This window comes from Lacerta agilis, chromosome 14 (genome assembly GCF_009819535.1).
Source record: "Lacerta agilis isolate rLacAgi1 chromosome 14, rLacAgi1.pri, whole genome shotgun sequence".
NCBI lineage: Eukaryota > Metazoa > Chordata > Lepidosauria > Squamata > Lacertidae > Lacerta > Lacerta agilis.
The window spans coordinates 19,009,171-19,036,103 of record NC_046325.1 but is presented as its reverse complement, the minus strand read 5'-3'; the positions used below and the strand labels follow the sequence as shown (position 1 = coordinate 19,036,103).

Here is a 26,933-nt window from a genome sequence, read left to right as displayed (position 1 = left end):
GAAAGCAAAGCTAGGAATGTTTGACAGGCAATTCTAAACCTGCCTTTGGCAACTGGCTTTCTTCTGATCTGGGCAGCATATCTACCACACTTTTAAATCACACGGTGGCTTCTCTGCAAATAATACTGTGCCTCCTTGCCACAGCCACTCCAGGTGCGTGTGGCTGCAACGGGGGTGGGGGTGGGGGCAGTGGGTGGTGGGCGAATGCAGCAGTGGAGGAGTAGGAGCAGGTGGCAGGGAAAGATTCTTGTCTGAAAGTCCGAAGAGCCACTGACAAACAATATACCGGTAACTCAGTTGGTTAGAGCATGGTGCTGATAAGGCCAAGGTTGCAGGTTCGATCCCCATAAGGGACAGCTGCATAGGAGGTAGGACTAGATCGGGGTAGTCAACCTTTTTATACCTACCACCCACTAATACATATTTCTTGATGGTAAAATTTCCTTATCGCCCACCAGTGCTCAATGGAAGGAGGATTCAGCTTGTGCCATAGAACCCCCTACCTCCCACCTAGAATCCTGAAACGCCCACTAGTGGGCGGTAGGGACCAGGTTGACAACCTCTGGACTAGATGATCCTCAGGGTCCCTTCCAACTCTATGATTCCATGAACATAGACATCTAGATGGACCAAATGCTCTGCCTCATTATTAACATTAGGCACTGTTAAAAGAATTCTAAGGTCTCAAATATAGAATAAAATGTTCATAAATGTACAAAGCAAACACATACGTAAGTATATAAACCACGTGTCTGAAATAGTACAGGAGAGCAATCCTGAAGCCATTTTGACTCTCTCCAAATTGACCTCAAATATTTCTCTGCAAGGAGGAAGGAAATGGGAAAAGCTTTCCAAATGTCTTTGGGCTGCAGGGGCTTACACCTCCCTGCAAATACAGTCTGGCGAGTATCTGTTAAGCTGAGTAAACCATCAATATGTGTAAGAGATTCAAGAACTAAAGTACCATACTCTGGGCAATCTCCCTCCCATTTTCTTAATTTTGAGTCCCCCAAAATAGGGGTTGTTGTATACACGTGGGCATGTTATACATGGAAAAATATTGTATTTACCATCACAAAGGAATGGTCAGGCTACTCAGAAAATGCAATCAAGTAAGGCATTATCAGGTATCCTGGCAGACAGGAGAGAAGCAACACTCTCAGAATTCTGCTGGAGTCCGCCTCCTTCTGTGATGTATGTATGTATGATGTTTTGGAGGGTGGTCTTGGGTTACAGGGTGAGCAATTTCAAAAGTCTTTATAGGGGCTTGTGCACCATTGTTCTGGGTCTCTCCTACCTCCTTGTAAGGAGGGGAGGGAACTCTGTTGCAACAGAAAAATAAAGATCTGCCTTGCTTTCTATGGATCCTGCCTCCATCCATTCATCTCTGACTGATCATGGACTTACGGGACTCAGTCCCTTGGGGAGTTGGGCAGCAAAAGCCAACCCCCCCCCTATTTTTTTCCCTATAAGAGCACCCTCACTATAACTATAGTATTTTAGATGTTTGCTAAAACTTTCTTCATTTTAACAAGTCTATCCTGATTATGTAATTAAATATTTGTTTTAAATTTTGCTGATCTTCTCGGCATATTGTTGATAATTATTTTCTATCATTTTTATACCACTTGATGAAGGTGCCTGATGCAACTTGGCAGGGAGGTAATTCCGCAGTTTATGGGCTGTGGAATTAAGTGTTGCCGCCCTGATATATGCGCACACACACACACACACACACACATAACATGCATGTCATAACTGAAAGAGACATTTCACTCAGATTTCTTTTTTTAAAAAAAATATTACTGTGATGGAGAGTGATCTGGTAGGAGAGATTCCAGCTAGATGGAGGTACAGGGTCCCTGTATCTTCCACATCTGCTGACAGGCAAAGAGCCAAAAATGATGCAGTTCCCTTCCCCCGCAGGAGAACGCAGCTCTACAATCCACTTTATGCATTTGATGTAGCAGACTTGCTGACAAAATGGGCTGTAATAATTTGATTGTTGCTCCTCCAGAGAAGGCCTGAACCTCGTGCAATTTTGGAAACACACGGTCAAATTTCCAAACATTGTTTCTAAAGCTTAAAAGCAGCTGCAGCCTGCAGGAGAGGAGAAGATTGGGTCAGAGCAGTGAGACAGAAGCAGGCGGTGTTCGACTTAACAGATGGGCAACAGAAGTGGGTTCTGTGATGAGTTCTAAGAGGCTTATAGTGCAGAGCTGGAAAGACAAATTCCACCGTCTATCACCCAGTGGTTAGAAGATCTCACTGCTCTTTCCACGTTCGAGCATATGGTTTGTAATCGCCAATTTAATCCAGGCACCTATTTGGAAATTTGGACTCCCTATATAAATGTATATGCTTAAAACGGGATTGAGGGAATATTGTGTCAAGGTCGTGTGGCAATGGATTGCTTTTTCCAATCATAAGTCGGACACGACTGAACGACTGAACAACAACATATTATTAGTATTCTTTTTCTGTTACAATTGCAAATGAAAACCTCAAGGGGTGGGGGGAATTGGGGATGTTTAATCCTCTTCTCTGCACCATTTCCCCAGTAAAAAAAAAAACCCTCTCTTATAAAGTTGTGGGCCACATAATCCCTTTCATCCTCTGCCTGAAAAATGTCAACTGAGAGAGTGAAACCACCAGATCAATATGTTATAAAAATTCTGTAAATGGGTCCGTCTCCAGAAGGGAGTCCATAACCCTGGGAAGAGCGCTATATTTTAAGAGCCCGTTCCCGACAACGCAGCACAAAGACAAAGACAATACTGAGTTTCCCAATGCAAGGCCTCGTTTATTAGAAACTGCTGCAGCAGGGTGTTTTGCAAGCAAAAGACCTCGAACAATGGTGCGCAAACTCCTATAGAGACTTTTGAAATTGCCCCCCCTCCAGCTCAAGACCACCCCTCCATACATCATACATACATCACAAATTGGGAGGGTCTGTTAGCAGTGATCTGAGCATCCTGGACCCTGCCCCCATGTCTTCTCTTGCCCTCCACCAAAACTCATCAAGTAAAACAAAAGAGATAATTACATTTCCCTGTTTCCCACCCTTTTGTCTCCATCTGACCCTGCCATCTTTGGAATGGCCACCCAGTCTGGCACTCAGGCAACAGGATGCCAGGGATTATCACTTTTAATTCCTGAGATAATGGGAAGGATTCCCCCACCTCCTCCCTCCCTGCAGAGAAGCAGTTTGTCAGTCTGGGAGTGAAAAATGGTGTGAGGCCTGTTTTTCCTGTGTTTGCTTGGTGAATTAATAATATATATTATATATTTATATAAAAGATCATAAATTCTTACAACAATTAGCCAAAGCAAATGGGGATTTATTGATTCAATAACCATGCAAAGCAAACTAAGTACCTCAAGGTATTTGCCTACCCCACAAGAAGACTTTGGATCAAAAACTCTGCTCCTGGAATTGCCCACCCCTTCTGTAGATAGATATTCCAATAATAAATCCACAGAAATCTAGATAATGCAGATTACCAGTGCTAACACCATAGAGCTCTTGAAGGGCACTTTCTAAATTAATGAGTGGTAACTTTGAGAAGGAAACCAGAAAAAAAAAACACTCCCCGCCCACCCGCTTCCTTATTGTGAAACATTTTTTTTTGCCTGGTTACTTGAGCATAAACGTTTCATCCTATCCCACATGCTATTTAATTTGTCACTTTCCACATTCAGCTTCATGGGAAGTACCGTATTTCCCCATGTATAAGACTAGGGTTTTTTTAAAACAAAAAATTAGGTTTAAAATTGGGGCTCGTCTTATACACTGGTAGTGCTGAGGGGTGTTTTCTTAATTTGGAGTCCCCCAAAATAGGGGGCGTCTTATACACGGAAAATATGGTATTCTTGGGCTGTAACTAGCCCCCTCCCAAGGCTGCTAATAGCCTTTCTGGAGGTGGGGAGGGGGGACACAGACACAATATTTCTGCTCACCACTGCCCAAGGCAAGATTATTGGCTCCCCCCCCCCCAGGTTTACCCCCAGCTCTGCTACTTCAAGCCAATTCAGTGACACTCACAGCAGTTTTATGGAAGATTGTGTCAGGAAATCCACTCACATATCTTCCCTATTCAGGTAGGCAGCTGTGTTAGTCTGACGCAGCCGAAATAAATTTTTAAAAATGTCCAGTAACAAACTTAGTTGGTCTCTAAGGTGCTACTGGACATTTTTTAAAATTTATATCTTCCCTAGTGTGCTGTAGTGGTTAAAATGTAAAACAAGCATGTGGAAGACCGGGGTTCGAATCCCCCCACTCAGTTATGAAGCCCACTAGCAGACCTTAGGCCGGTCATTGCCCCCCCCCCAGTCTAACCTACCTCGCAGGGTTTTTTGGGGGGTTAAATGAGGAAGAGGAGAACCATGTATTTGGAGAAAAATGGTGGGATATAAATGTGATAGATAAATAAATAAATAAAATCAGGTATACTCTGGCTCCAACAGAGTTTCTCACCTGACATTTGTCTCCATAGGCTCCATGATCATTGGTTCTGATGTTAAGAGTACAAGCTTAACAACAAACAAACAAAAAACCTTGGAGTAGCTCTGAAAGAACCTCTCTTGTAGTTTTTTTTTTTTTTTTAAAGATTGATGCGATCTAGGTATCTGCGTGCAAAGGACTTATAGCAGTCTGAACCAGAGACTGGCTGGTTTGCACGTAATGGCAAGCCATGGTTTGTTTTGACAAACCATAAACCATTAATCATCCAACAGTCAAACAAACCATGGCTTGTTTCTCCAGTTTAGTTTTTCAGCTTCATTTGCTTGGTGCTTAATGAGCACCAGGGGTGAGATGGCCAAAACAAACATGGGCTGTGTACATTGCTGTTCCCTCTGCATCCACTACACTCCCACTGCTATTTTGGGAAGCAGTCTATGCACAATGTTAGCCACAATCCATATCTTTCTTGTGTCTACCCTGTTGCTTTTAATGAAATATTACATTTTGATGCATTCATCCCCCCCCCAACCAGCTTTAATCCAAATTGGGGTGAAAGAAGAACCTACCGTGTTTCTCCTAAAATAAGACATAGCCATAAAATAAGCCATAGCAGGATTTCTATGCATTTGTGAAATATAAGCCGTTCCCCGAAAATAAGCCATTCCCCGAAAATAAGCCATAGTGAGGGAAAATATATATAAGACGGTGTCTTATTTTAGGAGAAACACGGTAGCTGGATTTTAAGCTGGTAATGAGTCTGCAGCCATAGTTAAGGAAGGGTGCTAGGTTTGCACATAACACCAAGCCATAGTTAAAACAAACCAACATACACAAGTCATCAACAAACAATGGCTTAAAATTGTGGTTTGCTGGCAGAGATCTGATGTGGAAGCATCTGCCTATCTTTTGGCGAGATTAAACTCTGTGTTTTCATTTTGTGTTTTTATATTGTGGACCGCCCTGTGAACTTTGGCTTAAAATGTGTGTGTGTGTGTGTGTGTGTGTAAATGAACATAGTTATTACAAAGCATCAGTAAGTCACTCTAGTGACCTCTTTCCAAAGGAAATCAAACCCCCAGAACTTCTCACTGCTCAGAGAACTGGAGTGAGTAAAACTATTTGTTACAGAGGATTCTGGGTATTTTCTAAGGAGCACGCACACTCGCACAGTTCCTGACTGGTACTGGCCTGGCTAATGTATTTCACTGTTGCCTTAGGTGAACAATGTACACTTCCAAATTCTCCAGTAGCTGCATGTCGCAATGGAAGACTGGCAGCATCAGGCAAGTCGTTTTAGCTCGCCTGCCTATAAGCTCCCTGTGAAACAGTATGGCAACCACTGATATGAATTTATTGATTCATTTGAAAGTTTTATTGTCCACCTCTCAATGGAAGCTTTTGAAACATGGCAAAAGACAGTGCAATTAAACAATTTTTAATACCAACATTTTGACATTTTAAACCAGCCAGAAACTGCACACCTGACGGTGAAAACAGCAACTAAAAACAAAAGTAGAAGTAACAATTAAACGCGAATAAATGATCTACATTAACTAAATTTAGTTAAATGAACTAAAGCTATTGTTAAAAAGCTGGAAAGAAAAACATCCTCTTCACTTAGTTACAAAAGAAATATTTCAAAAGTCGGGAGGACACAACCACTGAAAAGGCTCTCTCACATTTGAAAGCGGTGGCACCCTCGATAGAGCTTCTGATGTAGATATTGTTACAGGGGTAGCCAGTGATGTCCACTGCATGCTACTGGATTACAAATGCGATCTGACCCAGCCAACATAGCAAGTGGTCAAGGGGGGATGGGATCTGTTATCCATTGACATCTGGAGGGCACCACGTTGGCTATCCCTGTCTTAACAGATTGAGCAAGAAGGAATTTTTGGGGAGGAAAGAGCTATATTAAGTACTATGTAGAGTGTTAATTCCATGTCCAGATGATTGTGGAAAAGCAGTGCCTCAGCAGTGCTACAAGGGTCTAACGCAGAAGGAGCCACTGATATGAATGCCAACCAGTGTCATGCTGAAGACATTAGCCCCATTTTCTAGTCCTGCTCCCGCAACACACACACACACCCTATGCCTTAGCCGATTACAGGGGTGTGTTCAGACATGGGAATTCTGTGGTGGTTTTCCTGATTATAACACTAGCACTCCTGCCCTGTTTTCTAGCGCTGCTTTCACACTGCTGTACCTGTTGTAGCTTTTCGATCAATACGCTGACATGCTGCACTAATCCTTTTTCAGACCGGTGGCTGCGGTGTGATACAACAACAAATGTCATTGGACATGTGGCTACTTCCCCACCCTGTCCACACACGCCCACTTCTCTTCCCCCATGATTCATGCATGAAAATGGCACGAGAGAACTGAGTACCCCAAATTCCACCGCTCACCTCCCACAATTTTCTGCGTTAACAGGGTTGCAAATGTATATCCCCCCCCCCGAAAGCAATTAACATGGAAATGAGTGCTAAACGGCCCCTAGATTTCCAGAGGTGGCTTTTACGTCCTGTGAAAGCTCAAATATAATGCAGAAATCAACCCTTGGGTCACTGGGGCTTGCGCAGGCGCGTCTGAAGTTCAGCCATCATGTTGGGGTGCATAGGCCCAAACCTGGGGAGGCAGAGAGAATGAATGAGCAGAGTGAGGCAAAACTCCGAGGTCAACTCCTGGGGTGGTGGTGGTGACAGGATATTCATATTTACCCAGAATGCCTTGGGTTCTGCCTGCACGGTGTTTGTGGTTGAGCCGGAACCTCCTCAGCTATGCTTATCGTCTCTGGCTGGGTCTCCACTGGCTGTCTCTTTGTGCTCGGCGCCCGCCGGATAGAGCTCTTGCGGCGAAGCAGCACCCGCTCCATTTGGTGACTTGTGTCCAGGGACGTGACCTGCACAGGAGAAGTGGATTGGTTAACTCCAGAGTCCTGACTCCCATCATGCTCCATTTTTATTTTAGTTTTGCTTACCTCAACTGGGAATGTCCCAGCGTTGGGGGCAGTGCACACCACGGGTTCTTGCTGCTGTCTGCTGTCTGTCTCTTCTGTTTGCATTGTCTGGACTCCAGCTGCTTCCAGCACCTCTTTGTCAAAAAGACCACTAGCTTCTGCCGGCCTCTCTGATTCGCCCTTCTGGTCACTCCCCTCCAGCCATTCTTCTCCTGCAAGTTCTACTTGTTCTTCTGCTGCCTCCTTACTCACAGGTTCCTCTACCTCCCTCTGCTGGGCCCCTTCTGTCTCTTCTCCACCTGCCGCTTCTTCCCACTGACCACCCCTGTTCTCTGCTATTCCCTTTGGCTCCCCATCCTGCTCTTCCAAAGTCACAGCAGTTTCCCTTGGCTCCCGCTGGTGGCATCTCCCAGCTCCTTCTTCCTCTTGTAGCTCCTCCTCCTGCTCTCCCTCAGCTTCTGCCGCGCCCGGCATTGCTTGCTGAATTTCTTTTTCTTCAGCTACATCCATCTCCTCCTGCATGTTCTCTTCCACCTCTGGTTCTTCTTCCTGTTCCTGCTTGACCTCCAGCTGCTGACCATTTGCCATCTTGACCTCTTCTTCCTCCTTCTCCAGCCCCCTGTGGTGAAATCCCACAGCCCATGTCTCTCCCTCCTGCCCTTCTGCCTCTGGATCTTCTTTGTGTTCCTGCTCAACCTCCAGTTGCTCATCTTTTGCCATCTTGGTTGCCTCCTCCAGCCCTTGCTGTTGTACCTCCACAAACTGTGACCAATCTGGTACCCTTTCCTGAATCCCCTCATACCATAAAGTTTCTCCCAGTTCCTTTTCCTGACCACAGTCAGTCTCTCTTGTGCCTTCTACTTCCTCCTTTGGCTCCCACAGATGGCTTCTCCCAGCTTCAGCTTCTCCTCTGATCATCTCCTCCTGGTCTCCTTCAGTCTCTACCCTGCCTGCCACTGTTTGTGGAATTCCTTCCTTTGCAACCACCATATTTGTTTCCTCCAGCAGGTCCTTTTCCATCTCTGCTTCATTTTCCTGTTGTCTCTCAGCCTCTAGCTGCTGTCCCTCCACCATCTTGACCTCCTCCTCCACCACCCCACTGAGCTGAAACCCCACAGCCCTCACCATCCCCTCCAGCCCTCTCTGCTCTTCTCCCACAGACGGTGCCAAATCTGGTGCAGTTTGCTGGATCCCGTCATACCACACAGTTCCCACTTGCTTTTCCTCCCTCTCCTCTGAAGTCTCTTCTCCCTGCCCTTGTTCCTCCAGCTGTTTGCCTGCGGGCTTCTCTGCTTCCCTGTGCTGATGCTGTTCTGTATCTGCCTCTTCCTCTAGCGCCCCCTGCTGCTGAACTCCTCCTATCCAGCTGGTTCCTTCTAGCTCCCACTGATGGAGTCCCTCAGTAGCAGTTGGCCCCTCCACATCTTTCTGTTTGATGCTGCTGATCGCAGCTGCTGTGGGACTTGACTTTGGAGCATCAGCTGGGAATGGAGAGGACTCTGTGGAGGAGAAATTAGGAGGGTCACATTTACAGTATTTATGTATTTGGATTATGTATTTGAATTATATAGCTCCCTTTGCACAAGCCACAGGGCAGCTTACAACAAATCAAATACCGGTAGATAAAAATGCATAGAACTGATGAACCAGGATCTTTGAAAAACATGTAGCTGTTATCACTGAATAACAATTGCTAATAGCATTCAGGTCTCTCCTCCTCTAAACACCCACCAGAAAAGAGGAGTCTTAACTAACTGCCTGAAACACAGCTCAGTTATGACGGAGTTGCAAATACTAGGAGTTACTGCTGAAGGGTCTCTTTCCTGGGTCCCACACTATGAATCTCATACTGTGGTGACACAGATCTTGGTCTCTTTAGCTCTGCATTTGAGCATCCCAGAACCTAAATATATTGGTTTCTCCCCACAAATATATACATTCCTATATAGTATTATTGTTCCACCCTGAAACTAAGGATGTTTTCTTATTGTAAAATATTTTTATTATCGTACTCTCTTGTAAACTGTAACAAGGCTAACAAATTATTATTATTATGCAAGATCTCAGAATAAAACATCATCCCCAGTAACAAAGCACCAAAAAACCTTAAGTTATACAGGACTATTAAACATTCAGGGTCACCATCAATAAAAACAGTAGCAGAGGAACATCAGTGCATGCACAGTGCCCAATATAAATATATATTGATTTCTCTTTCCAGGATGAGCCATGGGTCAGTAGTCCCAGTTCTGGAACCTTATTCAAATGGCATAAATTAGCTCAGGAACGTGTCAGTGACAAAGATGGAGGTTTCTCTGCTCATATGCAGAGGGTCTTATCCTCAAGACTGCGTAACCACAATCGCTTCCCACACATTTATGTTTAGGATGGAGACTCCAAGCTAAAACAAACCAGGTAGCAACCCAAGCCTCCTAGAAACACCCATCGGGCCCTCCACAGTGTGACTTTGGCACATTCTAGAATTTTCCATCACCTGAGAGCTTTTCCTCAGCCTTTTCCTGTCCCTCAGATCTGATGGGCAATTTGGAAAGTTTGTGAACAGACTCTGTTGCCTGAGCATCGTGGTGTGCTGCTTCTGATGCTGCCTGGATTTCCTGGTTGGCTGGGGTTATCTGAAAAAGGAAGGACCATGGTGAAGGAGAGGCGGAGCTTAGATGACTCTTTCCCCGCCTCCTCTTTTCCAGCACCTACCTCTGTGGTGAGCGAACCTTCAAAGACCTCCAGATGTCTCCTTGGAGGAATGTCCCTGCAGGGAAGAGGGGGAAAGGGTGAATCCAGCTGCTGTGGAGACCCTTCCACTCAAGAGGTAGAAAGCTCCAAGCATAAATAGCTCCCCTACTCCCATCTCAACCAGCGGCTTCATTACCCAGAGTGTGCTGTCTCCACTTCCCCGTCATGGCTGCTGCAACGGCTGCTCCTGTCCCTTCTATGTCCTGACTCTTCTGCTCCTGGATAAGTTTCATCTCCAAGCAGGTAAGTGGTGAAGGACGAAACATAATCCTGAAGATGGGATGGAGCAAGGGAGACACTGAATGCAGACGGCCTGTTGAGCAAGCCAGCAGACACACCCACCTCCCTCTACGTAAGTCATGGGCCCTGGAGCCCACCCCAGCTTGGCTAACCTAAAGGGGCTTTCTTTACCAGAGCCCGTTGCAGGGTCCCCAGCAGCCGTTGAAGGTGCTCCATCGGACATCTGGGTCAGGTGGAGAGGAGGTACAGCAGCTTCTCCTTTCTCCCCAGGGAGGGAAGTAACGCCGCCGTCAAAGCTTCTGACCACATCCTCCTCCTCCCCTTTGCAACTCATTGCCACAGTCCGTTCTGGCTTTGCACAACTGTTAAAGCAGCACACCACAAACCTGATGGAAACAAGAAGCGTTGAGGGACAGTCAGTGTCAAATGCCGACTAAATCAGCCTCCAACTCAGGGGAGTGCAGAACCATAGTTGGAAAATTCAGTTCATCTTGTTCATTAACCTTCCCTTTTTTTTACTTTCATCGAAATATCAACCCTTCTAAAAAAAGAGAGAAAGATTCTCTCTCTCTCTTGACAATTTAGTGGCAACTTGACCTGAGCCCTGTGCGATGAACTTTGACCAAAACACACCCAGGTTCTTTCCCAACTTGTGGAACAACCTACAGCAAATTTCAGGGTGGGGTTCTGATTAGTTACAAAATAGAGCAGAGCTTAGCGGACCATTAACACGATTACAAGTAAGGCTTCATCTGTTTATTAGACCATTATGACCATGCCTTCCCAGCCCAGAAAAAAGACCCTTAAGGTAGCTAACCATTGTTACAATCATAAAAATTCAGGAGGTTCAAAGGGAGAGAGAGAGAGAGAGAGAGAGAGAGAGAGAGAGAGAGAGAGAGAGAGACTGAAGGAACATTAACAAATCAGTTCCCAAATGCCAAATGATGACAGAATGATCCAAGGCCATAGCAGCTGAATTCAGTAGGCCTGCACACACACCATACATATTTAAAGCTGTTGCTTTATCCTCGCAGAGCTACAGTCCTCAGCAAACTACAGTTCCCAGGAGATGTGGTGTGTGTGTGTGTGTGTGTGTGTGTGTGTGTGTGTGTGTGTGTGTGTGTGCTTTAAATGTATGGTGAGACATCTACATTTCTAGGTGGGGCTTGAAGGAAATGAATGGGAAATCAGGCAGCTTCCAGACTGTTGCTGTTTTGCAGGTGGGATTTAATCCCATACTGGCAAAATTCAGGTTGCGTGATTAAAGTTGATTTAGCGCTCTTTCTCAAGAAGCTCATCCGCTCCGCCAATCAAAAAGGAAGGTGATGGGGAAATGCACTCAAAGGTGTGGGATTAAAACTTGCTTGATGCAACACTGTATAATCTCCCTCCAAAGGAATCGGAGCGAATGCTCAATCTTTGTGCAAACAGATCGGGATAAATGCTCCATAAATAGCTCACCTGGAAGTGACCTTCGGTTATTTCCTCAGAAACATGGCTCCAACATAGAATTAGAGAAATAAATGGAAAAGAAGAGACTGAGGGAAGATATGATAGCCATCTTCAAATATCTTAAGGGATGTCACATGGAAGATGGAGCAAGCTTCTTTTCTCCTGCTCTGTAGGGTAGGACTTGAACCAATGGCTTCAAGTTACAAGAAAGGAGATTCTGACTAAACATGCGGATAAACTTTCTGACAGTAAGAGCTGCTCAACAATGGAACGGTCTCCCCTAGGGAGGTGGTATACTCTCCTTCCTTTAAGGTTTTTAAGCAGAGGTTGGAGGGCCATCTGTCATGGATGCTTTAGCTGAGATTCCTGTATTGCAGAGGGTTGGACTAGATGACCCTTGGGTCCCTTCCAGTTCTATGATTCCATGATTCAAAATGCAGGATAAGGCTATCAAAGGCTACTAGCCACAATGGCTATGCTCTTCCTCCACAGTTGGACATTGTGTGAAGCTTGGGCTGCATACACACACCACACTTTTAATGCACACGACTTTCTCCAATTAGAATCCAGGGAATTGTAGTTTGCTAAGGGTGCTTGGAATTGTAGCTTGGTGAGGGGTAAACGACAGTTCCAAGAATTCTTGGGGGGGGGGGAGTCATGTGCTTTAAATGTACGGTGGGTATGCAGCCTAAAATGCCTGAAGAGTACTACCGGTAATAGTTACAGCTCCAAATCTCTCGCATATATCTTCTGCAGGGTTGTGTTTCCTGACAGGAACCAGTTAAGAATAACATCTATTTCCTCTGGCCTGGGTGGAGAGAGAGAGGTCACAGATCAAGGAAGCTCTGTAAACGGCGTCCTTAAAATCAAACTCATTATTGGTTTGTACAATATAAAGATCCTTCGAGAGAAGACTTCTTCAATTCAGAATCTTTAAACAACTTGCAAAGGGTCATTTTCTTTAGGAGTGCAGGAAGGATTCTAGCATCTAAACTAAAAAGATTTGCTGCAATATATTGTAATGGATTGTTCTGAAGTCATTTCAGCACCAGATTAAAAACAAAATTGCCGCAACTCCCCCTGCCCGCCTTCCTGTCCTGTATTTTGTCAGAACAAAGTTGGCAACCCTACTTGGGATGACTGGCCCCCCCACGCATTTACCGTACTTAATTTTAAAAACGTTTCTGTTCTGGAAGGTACTAAGAGTCTATTTTATTTCTGGTTTACTTTGTGATTTTTCTCTGGTGCTGTGGTTTCTGCTATAATTTTAAATATTTACATTTTACTGTATTTCGAGCCTTTTGAATGGTCAGGATAGAGGGATGCAAATGTTTCAAAATAAAATACGTACATGGCAAAACTCTGCAATTGGTCACTCCATCAAATACATGCATGCTTTTAACAGGGCTCGTGTAGAATGCCTAATTTAAAGTGATAACGAAACAATACCGAACCTGTTCATACTCATCTGAAGCTACCGGATGAATAGCGTTATTGCAATAAATTTCTGACAATCACGCTCTCCCGGGAGAGGAGATTGTTGTTGTAAAGCAGCCATGTCAATTGAGGGCAAATCTAGCTTCATTACAGCGGCTTGTTAGCCCGCGTGTGCCTGCGTCGATGTATGGCTTTATCGGCAGGGCATACAAGTGAGGGCACTGGGAGCAGGAAATGGCATCAAACCCGGAAGCAAGGTCAGGCGGCAACTTCAGCTTCACATGACAGCAGCTTAAGAGGAAGCTTCTTGGATCTGTTTCTCCTAGATATGCAGAGGCGGCGATGGCCTAAAGCAACGCGGTGATGGTCTAAGGCTCCGATTTCTTAAAGGTACAGAAAGAGAGACTGGTGTGTGCAAGAGGGAGAGAGTATATCTCAGTGTAGTTATGAAGTTTCTAGGGCGGCTATGGTTTATGTTTTTAATCTATGCCCGCCCCCATTTTTGTTATAGGTAGTCGCCCCCCCCACCCCATTCTGCCCTGCCTGCCATGGGATCTCCTGGGAATCTGTGGCATCACATCCCGAGTGATTCTGAAGGTGAGTCTTCTTTGCTCCCATCTTTCACCCCCCTCCCCATTCAACACCCTCCCCCGTTTTCTTCTCTGACTCTGCTCCTCTTCCACCCCCTCAAGAAACAGGGGAAGATGAAGATGCCTCACCCTCTGCCGAGCCTGAGACCACCCTGGATGCCTGCAGCCAGTGGAGGAACAATGTGGGCTTCTGGTGAGGTCCCCTTTGCTTTATTTCCACAGTTTTTCTAGGCTATGTAGCATGAACAAAAGCAGAACCTCCTTTCTTATTTTATTTAATGCAGCTTCTCTGTGGCGTTATTTCTTGCACAATGACAGCTCGATTAAACTCAGGTTTCTCTTTCTATGCGTTGATGCATTTTGCTGTATGCTCTGTTCACACTAAACGGATCAGATTTCCTTTTCTTTTGACCTCCTCCCTCGTTGCATCCTCCACATCTAAGCATATTGCAACATACTGGACTGGTGGGCTGTGTGGGGCTTGCTGTAGCCGGATTTGTACAACCTCTCTCACACGCTTGTTGCCTGGGGAACAGAGGGTATGGGATGCCATTCTGGGCTTTCAAAAGGGACTATAGTCTAAAGGCACGATGCAACAACCTTGCTGGAGCTAGGCAGAACTGAATCTGGATGGGAGGCTGCTTGGGAGCAGGGAACGTTATATATGCCCCCTTGAACTCTGGCCTAGAAAAAAGGCAGAATAGAAATGAAAGAAATGATATGGTAACACCGACTCTCCTGTCTTGCATTTCTGGGTGCTCTGACTCGCTTGTCTTTCCCCTCCACAGGTTGCTGGGACTCTGCAACAACTTTGCCTATGTCGTAATGCTGAGTGCTGCCCATGATATTCTCAGCCATCAGAAGGTGCCAGCAGGCAATGGGACTGAACCAGTGAGAATTCAAAGGAGAGGAGTACTTGAGTGTTTGTGTATAAAACAGAGCAAGAAACAGATTGTACAGTCATACCTTGGGTTACGGCCGCTTTGGGTTGCGCATTTTCGGGTTGCGCACCGCGCCAAACCCAGAAGTACCAGAACGGGTTAGTTCTAGGGTTGGCGCTTTGCGCATGCGCAGAAGTGCTAAAACACGCTTTGCGCATGCACAGAAGCCCTGAATCAGAAAGCGAGAGAAAGTATCTGAGCCTGGATGAGAGAGATGAATAGAAAACAGGGATAGAAAAACATCTGTGTGCCAGATCTAGTGCATTAGAGCCTACACATGCATAGGACTGTGGCCTGTGGCAGAGGGTGCATCACATGTGTGTACAAAAGATGAAAAAGGATTATTTGGATGTTGGCACTGCACTAAGGCTGGCTCTAGCACTTGGTTAGCCAGGGACTTTGGATATTTGAAAGGCCTCTTAAGATCAAACTACTCTAAGCAGAGGGGAAATTTCAGGCAAACGTGAAGGCAAACATCTCAGAGCATTGGATCTGACCACAAACAGATTTGCACTGTAAATTAGTGGACTAGTAAGTGGGGAAAATACAGAGCCATTCAGATATTGTACACGGCAAAGAAGGTATTGGCATGCCCTTACGCTGCTAGTGAGCATATGCACTAATCGAGAAGATTGTGACATTACCCAGTGCTAACTAAGATGGCAGCAGTAATGTCACTCTCCTCCTGGGCCCTGCAACATGACTAGGGAGCCCTATACAAACCAGCCTTGCTGGTTGCTGACAGTGGTCATGAATATGAGCAGTATGTTTGACAATGCCGTTTAGTGCTGCTACTATTGTACTGTTGAGTGTTTAGAATAGGACCAGGGAGATCTGGGTTCAAATTCCCACACAGCCACAAAGTTCACTGGGTGATCTGGAGTTAGTCAGCCTAACCTACCTCCCAGAATAAAATAAAAAATTCCTTCCAGTAGCACCTTAGAGACCAACTAAGTTTGTTCTTGGTATGAGCTTTCGTGTGCATGCACACTTCTTCAGAGTTGCTCTGGAGATAAATGGGGGAGGGTAAAACTATGTTACACTGCCCCTAAGCTACCCATTGATGGAGAGTTGGAAGGTCTAACTAGATATGACTTCTAATTGCATTTTTTTAATCCTTCAGACTTCAGACTGGTCATGTATCTTTTTTTGCAAAAAGCAGCTCCAGGGGGCCCCAATCTTTCCCCTTTCTCCCCGTTCCAACCCCCCCCCCCAGCTGATATTTGCCCCTATACTAAAAATAAAAAAAATGGCAAGGGAGAGAAGGGATAAAGCTGGGTTGAGGAACCTGTGACCCTCCAGTGACCATGGTGTCGCTGGCTGCTGGGAGTTGGAGTCCAACAGCATCTGGAAGGCCACAGGTTCCCACCCATAGATTAAACCCTGCCTCCCCTCGCACTGCAGCCCTGATCAGGATTGTGACCCAAGCACAGAACCTCAAAGTGGGTCTTGAGTCCATGGAATGCCTGACTGAATAAGTTATACTTTCATGCTGGAATGAGGAAAATCTTGGGAAGCAGATGGTGAAATGATGGCTGATAAAATTATTCACTCCTACATTTAACCTCTTGTGCCCAATTGCTCCCTCAGACTCCCCCCAGCATTCCTGAAAACGCTTCTCGTTACGACTGCAATGCCATCTCCACGGGGGTAAGTGCCGGATGCGGGGAGATGACAGGGGCAGGTTTGACAGTGTGGCACCAGCTACTGGCTCACCCCCATCTCTTTGTTGCCCCCTACAGGCTGTGCTGTTGGCTGACATTCTGCCCACCCTTCTAATCAAATTCATTGCACCTTTTTGTATCCACTTGCTCCCATATGGGTGAGTTGGTTCAGATCGCTGGAAACGTCATCTGGGTAGATACCAAATTCCCTCGTAATGGAAATGGGAGCTTATTTGCACGTGCGATGGATGTACAATTTGGCAAAGTGTATTTGGAACAAAATAGTACAATGTGTAGAAAAGATGTTTAATTACATTATGTACTTGCGGCCTTTCTGTTACCATACACGAAAAAATATATTGCTTTGTTATTGTGAAGTAATATCCAAGCCAAGGGTTGCTGGGAATTGTAACTCTCTGAGGGTCAAACCACAGAGCCCAGAATTTTTTGAAGGAAGAATGAGCTATGAGCCCTGGTAGTCACGAGGGGTTGTCTTTGTATGTGACATATGGGCAAGAGGCTTTATGGTTAGTTCAGGCCTCATCCATTTGCCCATCTTATATCCAGCCCTGTCTTTAGCATATGCGCCGCCAGGGTGCAAAGATCTGCCCAGCACCCCCAAATTTAGTTTAGCCCCCAAATTAACTTTTATTATGCTTATGTCAGACACAATGCTTACGCCTTATCTCTTGTTGTGAATGACAAGCGCGGTGTGTCTTTGGTAAATGGGTGCACAAAGTCGAAAGTCCTTAAGTGACTTTAGTAGGTATACATTTTGGTAATACCTAGGTATATATGTATTTTGTTTTTCTAGCTTGATCAAAATTATGTATTATTTCATAACAGGTAGATAGTTAAGAGCTTGGGTGGCTTTAGCGGTGGGCGCCTGGTGCTCCCCAGAATTTGGCGCCTGGGTGCCCTGCTTATATCTCCCTCCCTTTCCTCACTCCACTCCTCACAGCTTGCGTGTCATCATCTGCGTCATCACGGCCTGGGGCAGTTTCCTGGTGGTGGCCTTCTCCACAGGCACAGTCCAAAGCCTTGCAGGTAAGAACCATCTTCACAGGAGATTGGGTTGGTGGGGGGCAGGCAGGCAGTCCTCAAATTATGGAGGGGAAACCTGGGGAGCCTGGCCCCCTTCTTATTTAATGTTACAGCCTCTTGGCGGCTGTTTCTTCGCATGCTTCGAAGGCACGATTTGACTAAAATTGTGGGGAGCAAGAGCATGAGGCTTACGGGTTTTATATTGCACCGCCCATATCTTTCCAGCTGTGATTTGAGGATATATGATCTCTTGCTTTAGAATCGCGGCCTCTTAATAGTGAGCTCTGGCGGTGAGGGCCAACAGAAAACAAGAGGGAAGCACCAGCATGTTTTGTATTGACTGGGTCTTTCTCCACCTTCTAATTGCTGTAGGTGTCGTGCTGGCCAGTATTTCATCTGGCCTGGGTGAAATAACATTCCTTGCGCTCACGTCTTTCTTCGACAGGTAACTAAAGGCACACAGTTGCTGCAGGATGGAGATTTGGTAGTGGGGCCAGATGCATTACTTGCTCAATGGGTGCGGTCTGTTTCTTTAGATTAGGGGTGGGGGACCTGTGGCCCTCCAGATGTTGACGGACTACAGTTCTCATCATCCCTGACCACTGGCCATGCTGCCTGGGAGTCCGAGTCCAACAACATAGAGAAAAACCACAGGTCCCCCATCCCACAAGGCCTTCCTTCCAGCCATAGGGAACAGCTTTGAAAGAGGAAGGCAGATACAACATTTTATTACAGCCACAGGTCCTATTTCAAAGCATCCTTGTTATGCCTTTGATCTGAAGAAACAGGCTCCACAACCTTCCAGCTTAGTTGCTACGTACCAACCACCACCACCAACCCCAGCAACTTTTTTTAAAAAAGATATTTTGTTGGCCTGTTTTTTTGTTTTTGTTTCGTTTTCACGGTGAAGGATGGATATACATTTAACTAAACAAACATGCATACCTATCTGATGATGAGAATAAAAATCAGAAAGGCCTGATGTATGAGGAGAGGGACAAGATTGATAGCTGGGCCAGTGTTTGGTTTGAAGCGTGAGTGGAATAAATTTGTGTAGGATTTGTCAATTAGGTAATGGTGCTAGGTCTGGGGGTGCTTTCTGGTACCCAGAAATCACCCCCCCCCATTATGACTCCTGTTCTTTCTGCTTCTCTTCCCACCCCTCGCAGTGCCGTGGTGTCTGCCTGGTCTTCTGGAACAGGTGGGGCTGGCCTGCTAGGGGCGCTTTCATACCTTGGGCTGACAGAGGCAGGCTTGAGCCCCCAGCACACCCTCCTCCTCATGACCGTTGTTCCGGCCATCATGCAGGCCAGGTGAGGACTAACTCTCTCATATTAGGTACCTGCTTATAGCAATAAAAAGTTTTTAAATGACCTTTCAATGCCCCTGGGCTCCTTGACCATCTTCTTCCTCCTCTCCACTTTCTCTACAGTTATTCTTTTGTGCTGGCTCCACCCCCCGGAGCCCCCCGCTGTGGCTGGGGCAATCGTCCACAGAAGTCTCTGCGTTCCCCTTCCTCAACTCAGCAGCCGCTCCTTGAGAATAAAGCTACACTGCAAAACAGTAAGCAAGCCCTTTACTGGCAGGTTCACCTTCCTGTGGTGCCACCTGTTGTATCATAAGGGACAGGTTGAGTATTTATACCCACAATGCACATTGTTTATCTTAACGCTTTTTTAAAAAAAACATTTCATTTATGATTTTCAGTTTTATACATTTCAATAATTTTACAATCATTTTAGCATTTCAAAGCTTGACTTCCTTCCCCCTTCTTTCTGCGGTTCCCTAAATTTATTTTAAATATTTTCTGCATATCCAGATGAACTTAATTTACTCCTTTATTGATCTACTTTAAATAAATACTCTTATAAACCTGCAAGTCATTACAACAATCCTGCCAATGTTCTTCTCTGTTTACAGTTTATTTGTAAATATTCAAGAAACTGTTTCCATTCTTTTATATATATATATATAAAAAGTCTATCTTAAGACTTTATCCCTGGGAAGAAATGCTGTCCCGGCTTCTTTACCCATGATGCACTGTGCTCACGCCAAGCACAAGGAAGAGTTGCTCACAGATACTGCTGTAACTCCTCGCATAATATCCTTAGCACTTGGCAATGCACAGAATTTTCCCCAATTCTTTCAGTAACGTTGTTTTATCCTGTCTCGTTTCAACCGTCCTTCCCTTCCTCCAGAGGCACAAAGCCCTCAGCTCAGCCTGCAAGAAAAGGGGCAGGTGGTCAAGGTAAGAATCAGGCTCAGTATGTGGTTTTTTGTTTTTAATATGAGAGAGTGCGTAGGATATTTCGGAGCGCATGTTTAATGGTGTCCGTATCACAGATCGTATCAGTATAAGTTTGTGTGTAAATATGTCCCTACTCTAGAGGATATCAGGGTGAATAATGCATAAAATGGATGTGGGGAGAATGCTATTTAATTGCTAAACAAAGGCCAAGTCTCTGTTCTTCCTGGAATTTATGCCTCATGATCTGGAAGCCCTTCTCACCGATCCCAGATGTAAAAGACCTCATTGTGAGATCACCCCTCAACTTCCAGCACCCTTAACAAACCACAGTTCCCAGGATTCTTTGGGGGGGAGCCTTGTTCTTTAAATGTGTGGTGCAAATGTGACCCCGGTAGTAAAGGGTGCTGTTTGTGAAGCCTGCATTACTCAAGGCAACCATATACCTCTGATTGACTCGTGGTTTCATGGCCTTCCCATGATGCACTAACATGCGCCTTCTCTGTTACTAGGGTCTCTTAAGATACCTCATCCCTTTGGCTGTTGTGTACTTTGCTGAATACTTCATCAACCAGGGCCTGGTGAGCAGTGTGAAAGTTGGGGATGGGTGGAGACTTCTTTACCAGGGAGGTGGAGCTAAATCTTCTGATCCATTGGCATTAACGGTCCTCCCCCCCCTTTTTGTCTTCTCCTTTCTCAGTTTGAACTGCTGTACTTCCATAAAGCGCCGTTTACTCACCCACAACAATATCGTTGGTGAGTGAAAGGCGGGGAGGTGAGACGAGATGGGATTTTGGAACCTCAGTCTGGCTTGGGTTGGTAGGTTAGAATATAGAAAAAGTGCTGGGAGCTAAAACTCTTGATTTCCCCCCCCCCCCCCGCCTCCTATAGGTACCAGATGCTCTACCAGGCTGGGGTCTTTGTCTCTCGTTCCTCCGCCAGCTGCATACGGATTCGGCATATATGGGTCCTTGCAGTGTTACAGGTAAAGCATTCCCCTTGCCAACAGACACCTGCATGAATGTTTCCTTTTTGCTCTTCCGAGACATGTTCATCCCCCCCCCCCCAATTTCTGTTGTAATGTTGATGTTGCAATCCAAGTATTGTGATCTTTCTCTGCCAGTGAACGCATGAGGTCTTATACGGAGTCACATCATTAGTTTATCTAGCCCAGTTTTGTAGAGTCTGCAGGGAAGCCTTGCTATCTGAGCTCCTTTCAGCTGGGGATGCCAGGGACTGATCTTGGGCCTTTGTGTTTTGCTTCTCAGGTGAAGGAATGGTGTCATTCCTCCCACCTGCTTTGTAGGTGGGGCTATGCAAATGACTTGGTGTTTGGTCTGCTTCAGTGGGAGGAGACTCCACCAGTTTGTCCCACCTGCTTTAGAAGCAAGAGAAACTAGACTTCGGTGAACCTTTTGGAGGATGATCACACATTTATTGCATTGCAAATTGTCCTTCTGGATAGGCTGGCCTAGTCTCCCATTGTGCCTTTAAGAACTGCCTGAGCAGCAGGAAGGAGCAGGCAGTGTTGCCTGCTAATGTCTGCAGAGCAGTGCTGAGTCTCCTATTTTGGTCTGTTTTGAAGTCTCCTACCCTTGTAATGTTTTCCTGTCCTGCTTATTCCCCATCTCTGCCACCTTTCCCCACAACAGAACAGCCTTATTGTTTTCTCCTCCAGTTGTCAAGGACTTGACATGCTATCTCTTTCTTCCCCTCTCCAACTAGTGCCTGAACATGGTGTTCCTCTCGGTTGCTGTGTCCAAAATGTTTCTACCAAGCATCTATATAGTTTTCGCTCTGGTACTCTATGAGGGATTGCTGGGAGGAGCTGGCTACGTGAACACTTTCCACTGCATCAGTGAAAAGGTGAGCTTGGCGGGGGCGGGGGGAGAAGGTGGCCAATGGGGAAGAATGTTAATGGAGCACCCAGGAGGGTGAGACTTCAGTCACATGACTGAGGGGTAGAGAAAGGCATATCATTCAGAGCTTGAGAGAGATGAGCATGAGGCCAGTTCCATTATTTGGAGGGAGCAAGGAACAAGCAAGTGGACCTCTTTTAACCAGTTAGGGGTGTGTGTGTGTGTCAGGGAACTGTCCCCGGTGCAGCGCAAGGTGGTGGAAGGGCTCTCAGGATGCTACAGAGAGCCCTGGCCCCACCTGACCAGCAGCACCTCCTCTGGCAGCAGAGGGAGCAGCGAGGCTTCTAGCGGGGAGGGGCATGGGTCTCAGGAGACGGAGGGTCGAGGCTATGGGGATGTCGGAGAGACCCTGCACTCCCCTGGCTCCAAGGGCGATGAAGGAGGCACGCAATTTCCGTTGCCCCAAAGCCATCGAGGGGTGAAACGAAAGGATGGAAGGCGGGGGTTTTGTATACCAAAGCTCTTTTGTTGGGGTCAGAACCGGAAGGGGCCATTCCTGGATTCTGATACAGACATGAACTTATTAGTTCTGGACTGTACATAGTTTGCACAATAAAACTATTAAAGGAAAACTCGGAGTTTTGCCTGCTTACTCATGAGCAACTAACCGAGGACCTTACAGTGTGTGTGTGTGTGTGTATAAACACCTCTCTCCTCTTTCCCTTTCCCCTGCTCCAGCAAAGCCTTTTTTTTGTGTTGCAGAAGACACTTGGGGGAGGGAAGCAGGAAGCAGGTGCCTGGGAAGCTCAAAAGAAAGGTGACAGTGACTAGGAACAGTACCTCCCATTTTCAGAAGTCATAGCAGAGGATCACTGTCTAATATATATATATTCTCTCTCCTCCTTCCTCCCTCTAATTGCAGAGCAAGCCGGAGCACCGTGAGTTTGCTATGGGAGTTGCTTGCATAGCTGACACGTTGGGCATCTCGCTTTCAGGTGCTGTAGCTATCCCTATCCACAATCATTTCTGTCGCCTCCCTTGAGGCCCGCTTCCCAGAGGGACCAACAGATGCCTTGACTTACCACATGCTTGTTCCTGAATAGTACATTTCCCAGTATGGAGGAGGGAAAGACACTGTCTGAGATGCATATGCTTATGCCCTCCTCCTCTGGCTGTCAAAAGAGGAGAAAGGAGGCACGCGGAGTTGAGGTGTCGGCTTTTGGCATTAATTTCCTCATCTGTTTTGATTTTGGAGAGCATTTTATTTTAACTGAGCCTGAATGGGAATCTACTTTTTTCCCATGTTGTACAGCAGTGGGAGGCCTTAATCAGAGCGCACAATCACAGATGGATGGGAAATCATGTTCTGCAGTTCGTAGGAGGGAAACATGTGAACGTTGCATAAAATAGGTCACACAGCACGACTTCCGGCGGCTGGCGCCATCGCGGATGGTCCTGGGTTGCTTCGGTGGCGAGGCACCCAGTTCATCCCGGGGGTTAGGAGCCCTGCAGCCGCATGCAGGGCTCTGGTTGGGGCGCGGGAAGAGCGTCCCGCGCCCTGGGCTCCCCGGCTATGCCCGCTGTGCTCCGAACCCTTCCCCCGCGCCCCCTGTAAGGGGGGAGTGGGGGTGAAGGGACCACGGAGTCGGGCTCTAGGGGGACATGCCCCAACCGGGATGTTTACATGCGGCGGCAAAGTCCGTGAGGAGCGTCTCTGTTCTACCTGTCATTAAGGAGTTGCTAAGAAACCAGAAGCTGTGAGTAATTGACTGACTCTTTGTACTTCGGGAAAAGCTCTGGGATCAAAAGAAAGGGCAGCCCGCCTCTCTCCCTTCGGGTGGTGGAAGGACTTAACTCTTTAAGTGACTGCTGCTACACTAATCATTTGAAAGTACTTGGAATTTGAAAACTGACTCTGTAGAGATTCCCTCTCAGGGGTTAATTGAGGAAAAATATCTCCATTTGAAGTTTTGGTCTTTATACTCTGGCTTCGGAAGAAATGGCGGCGATTTGGAATTGCGCAGGAAAAAATTGAGACAAAGGAGGAAAAAGACAGGAAATGTAATTTGATACCCACCTTTCCCGAAGATGTTGGACTTTGCGCTTATGCTGGCACAGAAGGACTGGGAGGTAGAGGAAAAGCTCACTGTCTTTCAATTGGAGCTGACTAATCGAAAATTAAGAGTCTTGTGTGGGATTATAAATGGAAATAATCTGCATTCCACAGAGGAGGCTTTCCAAAAAATTCACTCAATGGAAACAGACTTTTGCAAAGAGCTGGAAGATGTGCTGGAAGGATGGTCTGAGATGGCAGAGCAAATCCGACTGGAACAGGGACTGTTTTCAGGGGGTGGCAGAAACCCTGAAACGGAAAGTTTTTTAATATCTAGATTCCGAGGTGGCAGCTCGGGGTCGAGGGACAGAGAATTAAGATTTCTACAAGAAGAAGAATTTTGGTACAAAGCTACGGAGAAGCTCAGAATGCAGAGGATGAACATCTTGGAGCTCGATGCAGGGTTTGTTGTGGTTGTAACCTGGATCTGTGGACATTCAGAAGCATACAATAGGGGATTCGGTTCTGGTGAAAGACAGGAGAAGACAATGGACAAAAGGGGAGTGGGTTGAATTAATCATTGTATAACATAGATGGTCTGCCATGGTATCCGAAATCGGAGTGTGAAGTTTGTTAAATAAGTTTATTTTAAATAAGTAAGGAGATATTGAATTTAAGTTAAAAGCAGCATGCTAAATGATAGAAGAAATAAGTTTAGCTCTAAGAATATTTGGTTAAGTTTTAGGCTATAATGCAAAAGATAAGACAAAGGTGTTTTTTCTTTCTATATTAAGTTAAGTTAAACTTCTATAGAGAAAAGATGTTAAGGAGAAAGTGTATTGTATTAAAACCGAAGGTGCACAGGCGGGGGAAGTCAAGTGTCAAGATTCGGAACTAGAATTTTTTTTTTTTTTTTTTTTTCTATAGCAAGATATACAGATAAGAAGAAGAATCCTGACATTATGTGTATGTGTATTTGTATTTGTTTTGATATTTGTAGGTGTGGGGGTTGGGTTTATGTTGTTTTGTGAAAATGCCAATAAATTCTGTTAAAAAAAAAAAAAAAAAATAGGTCACACAGCACATCCTTGTGTTGGGCAGGGGGAGCAGAGGAGGAACCTTTAGTATGACACTCCTAAGTAACTAGAAGATACTGCAGAAATGGGATGTGCAGATGCATAAGTGCAATTAATAACTATAGACAAATACGGAAGGAGGGAACGAAGATTGTTAGGATGAGATGCACGCTCAATTCAGAAAGGGGCAAGGATAATAATTTTGCACAGTGATCAATTTTTGTCTCAAGCTCAATCAATAAACCAGCCATATTTCAATTATTGCTCTGTTGTTGCCTTTTTTCAAAGATATACCAATTAAGGTATGGGCTGATATGTTTGGGGGATTTGTTGAGACAGTGGCTAGAAGTAGTGAGTGGAAATAGCAAGGGTGCAGATTTCGGCTCAGAACATTATCAGAAAACTTCCGAATGGGAAGAGCTTTTTGACAGTGGGAAATGCTGCCTGAGGAGGTAGTGGTGTCTTTTACTGGAAATATTTAAGTACAAGGTGGACACCCATCTGTCAGGAATGCTGAAGTTGTAAGTTTCCCGCACTGAGCACAGCTGGACTAGAGGACACCCAGAGACTTTTCTAGCTCTAAAATCTCCTCTTCCCCAGCGTATGCATATTTGTACAGAATGAAACATATTTTAAGTAAGGTTTTTAATCTTTCTCATCGGGGTAGGTAACAAACAATAAAGCCACAATAACGTAGGAGTTAAGAGTGTTGAAGCGACCAGGGAGACGCGAGTTCAAATTCCTGCTCACCTGGAAAGATTCCTGGTGACACTGTGCGAGTCACTCTCTGCCTAACCAAACAAGTAGCGTGGTGGGGATACACAGGGCATGTGTTATTTATGTAATTAAAAGTATAAACTGCTTTAAATTTATGCCACCCTTCATATGAGCAAAGGCCGGTTTACAATACAATCGTACCATGTAAATCGAACGGAATCCGTTCAAAAAACATTTGGAAACCAAAGCGCAGCTTCTGATTGGCTGCAGGAAGCCTGTCGGACATTCAGCTTCCAAAAAGTTTGCAGCATTCGGGAGCCAAAACATTCAGCCAAAACCAAGGTACAACTGTATTTTAAAAATACACAATGTAGCAAGCAAAAACAATAGCCCACAGTTTAAAAGGCCATATTGCCAAAGGCCTGGGAGAAGAGGAATGTTTTGGCCTAGTGCCTAATTTTGTTTACATTTCTAAGCAAAGTGCACACAATATACAAACCAACCTAATAACATGTTGTTATTGGCACTAGTCTGTCTCAGGAGACAATTAAGAAGTGTGCCTTTTGGGGGGTGAAGACATATTGTTGTAAGTTTACGGTGCCTGCTGCGGCTGTAGAGACCGATATGGGAGAGACATACTTTATTGCAGCTTGGGCAGATAGCAGGAAAACAAATAATCATAAAAATAGAAATCTAGTAGTGACACAAGTTCCAATCTTCTGGAACAAGGAATGCCTGTACATGACCACATGTCTTTGTAGGATATCCAAAGCAAATTATGCTTCGACGATGTTCCAAAGTACAAGAGCAGCAGCTGAAAATGCTCATTCGTGTGTATAATACTGTACCTTTCTGATACAGTATTATATAGGGTGTGTTGCCGCAAGTAAAATTTCTCCAGATGATGCAAGTGATCTTAACAGATCTACACAAGGGCAGACAATCTTTCATATGAGCCTGGTCCAGAGTTCTTAAGGCTTTCTGCGTTAGTAAAAATACCCTGAATATGGCCTGGGAGCAAATGCAGCTCCCTTGGCACAGGTGTTGAGCCCAGAGGTTATTGGAAGAAAGACAGGATAAATAGATGGAACAGTTTAGGAAATTTCTAATTTAAGCCGTTGTGCTTTTAACTGGGGTAAGTGGAGTAAAGGTTCGCCTGCGTCACCGTCGATGACTAAAGCAGTGAAATGGTTATTTTCCAGAAAATACGGTACAGATTCATTGCTCTGAAGCACCGTCACGGCGAACAAAACGACAAAGATTGCCTTTACAGTTAAGGGCACTGACGTCTGCGCGAGCAGTTTAAAACACCCAGCATCTCCCTTTGGACTACAACTCCCATCATCCCTTTCTCCAGGTCACTTTGCCGCAGAGTTTAAGATCATAGAAATTAAAATGTAGAATCTCTCTCTCGGTAATAATGGAAAGCCACCTCTGTAA

At 45.5% G+C, this 26,933-nt stretch overlaps 2 protein-coding genes across 4 annotated transcripts; one reads left to right on the top strand and one right to left on the bottom strand.

Moving 5' to 3' along the window:
- Positions 1–6,876: 6,876 nt before the first annotated feature.
- Positions 6,877–11,981, bottom strand: APOBR (apolipoprotein B receptor). Of its 2 annotated transcripts, XM_033169528.1 has the most exons (8): positions 11,877–11,981; positions 10,587–10,801; positions 10,312–10,445; positions 10,137–10,191; positions 9,919–10,057; positions 7,446–8,923; positions 7,186–7,367; positions 6,877–7,093 (listed from the first exon to the last, which is right to left on the bottom strand). In XM_033169528.1, the coding sequence occupies exons 2-8, from the start codon at positions 10,629–10,631 to the stop codon at positions 7,030–7,032; spliced, it is 2,097 nt and encodes a 698-aa protein (XP_033025419.1). In that variant the 5' UTR covers positions 10,632–10,801; positions 11,877–11,981; the 3' UTR covers positions 6,877–7,029. The 2 variants fall into 2 exon arrangements, with proteins under 2 accessions (XP_033025419.1, XP_033025417.1); XM_033169526.1 differs by lacking the exon at positions 11,877–11,981 and having other exon boundaries at positions 10,587–10,932.
- Positions 10,297–25,034, top strand: CLN3 (CLN3 lysosomal/endosomal transmembrane protein, battenin). Of its 2 annotated transcripts, none has more exons than XM_033169530.1 (18): positions 10,297–10,418; positions 13,508–13,694; positions 13,816–13,901; positions 14,003–14,087; positions 14,683–14,785; positions 16,426–16,485; positions 16,578–16,657; positions 17,461–17,546; positions 17,916–17,988; positions 18,713–18,856; positions 18,976–19,106; positions 19,742–19,791; positions 20,301–20,369; positions 20,489–20,544; positions 20,680–20,773; positions 21,514–21,654; positions 22,570–23,057; positions 24,773–25,034. In XM_033169530.1, the coding sequence occupies exons 3-17, from the start codon at positions 13,853–13,855 to the stop codon at positions 22,687–22,689; spliced, it is 1,341 nt and encodes a 446-aa protein (XP_033025421.1). In that variant the 5' UTR covers positions 10,297–10,418; positions 13,508–13,694; positions 13,816–13,852; the 3' UTR covers positions 22,690–23,057; positions 24,773–25,034. The 2 variants fall into 2 exon arrangements, with proteins under 2 accessions (XP_033025421.1, XP_033025420.1); XM_033169529.1 differs by having other exon boundaries at positions 13,997–14,087.
- The last annotated feature ends 1,899 nt before the right edge of the window (positions 25,035–26,933 follow it).

Bases quoted from the DNA above. Each gene is read 5' to 3' on its own strand.
- APOBR (XM_033169528.1), bottom strand. From the start codon at position 10,631: ATGGAGCACCTTCAACGGCTGCTGGGGACCCTGCAACGGGCTCTG. The intron at 10,192-10,311 runs GTAATGAAGCCG...TCTTCCCTGCAG, and splicing joins GTGGAGACAGCACACTCTGG to GGACATTCCTCCAAGGAGAC. The intron at 7,368-7,445 runs GTAAGCAAAACT...TCTCCTGTGCAG, and splicing joins CTGGGACATTCCCAGTTGAG to GTCACGTCCCTGGACACAAG.
- CLN3 (XM_033169529.1), top strand. From the start codon at position 13,853: ATGGGATCTCCTGGGAATCTGTGGCATCACATCCCGAGTGATTCTGAA. The intron at 13,902-13,996 runs GTGAGTCTTCTT...CACCCCCTCAAG, and splicing joins CATCCCGAGTGATTCTGAAG to AAACAGGGGAAGATGAAGAT. The intron at 20,545-20,679 runs GTGAGTGAAAGG...CGCCTCCTATAG, and splicing joins CACCCACAACAATATCGTTG to GTACCAGATGCTCTACCAGG.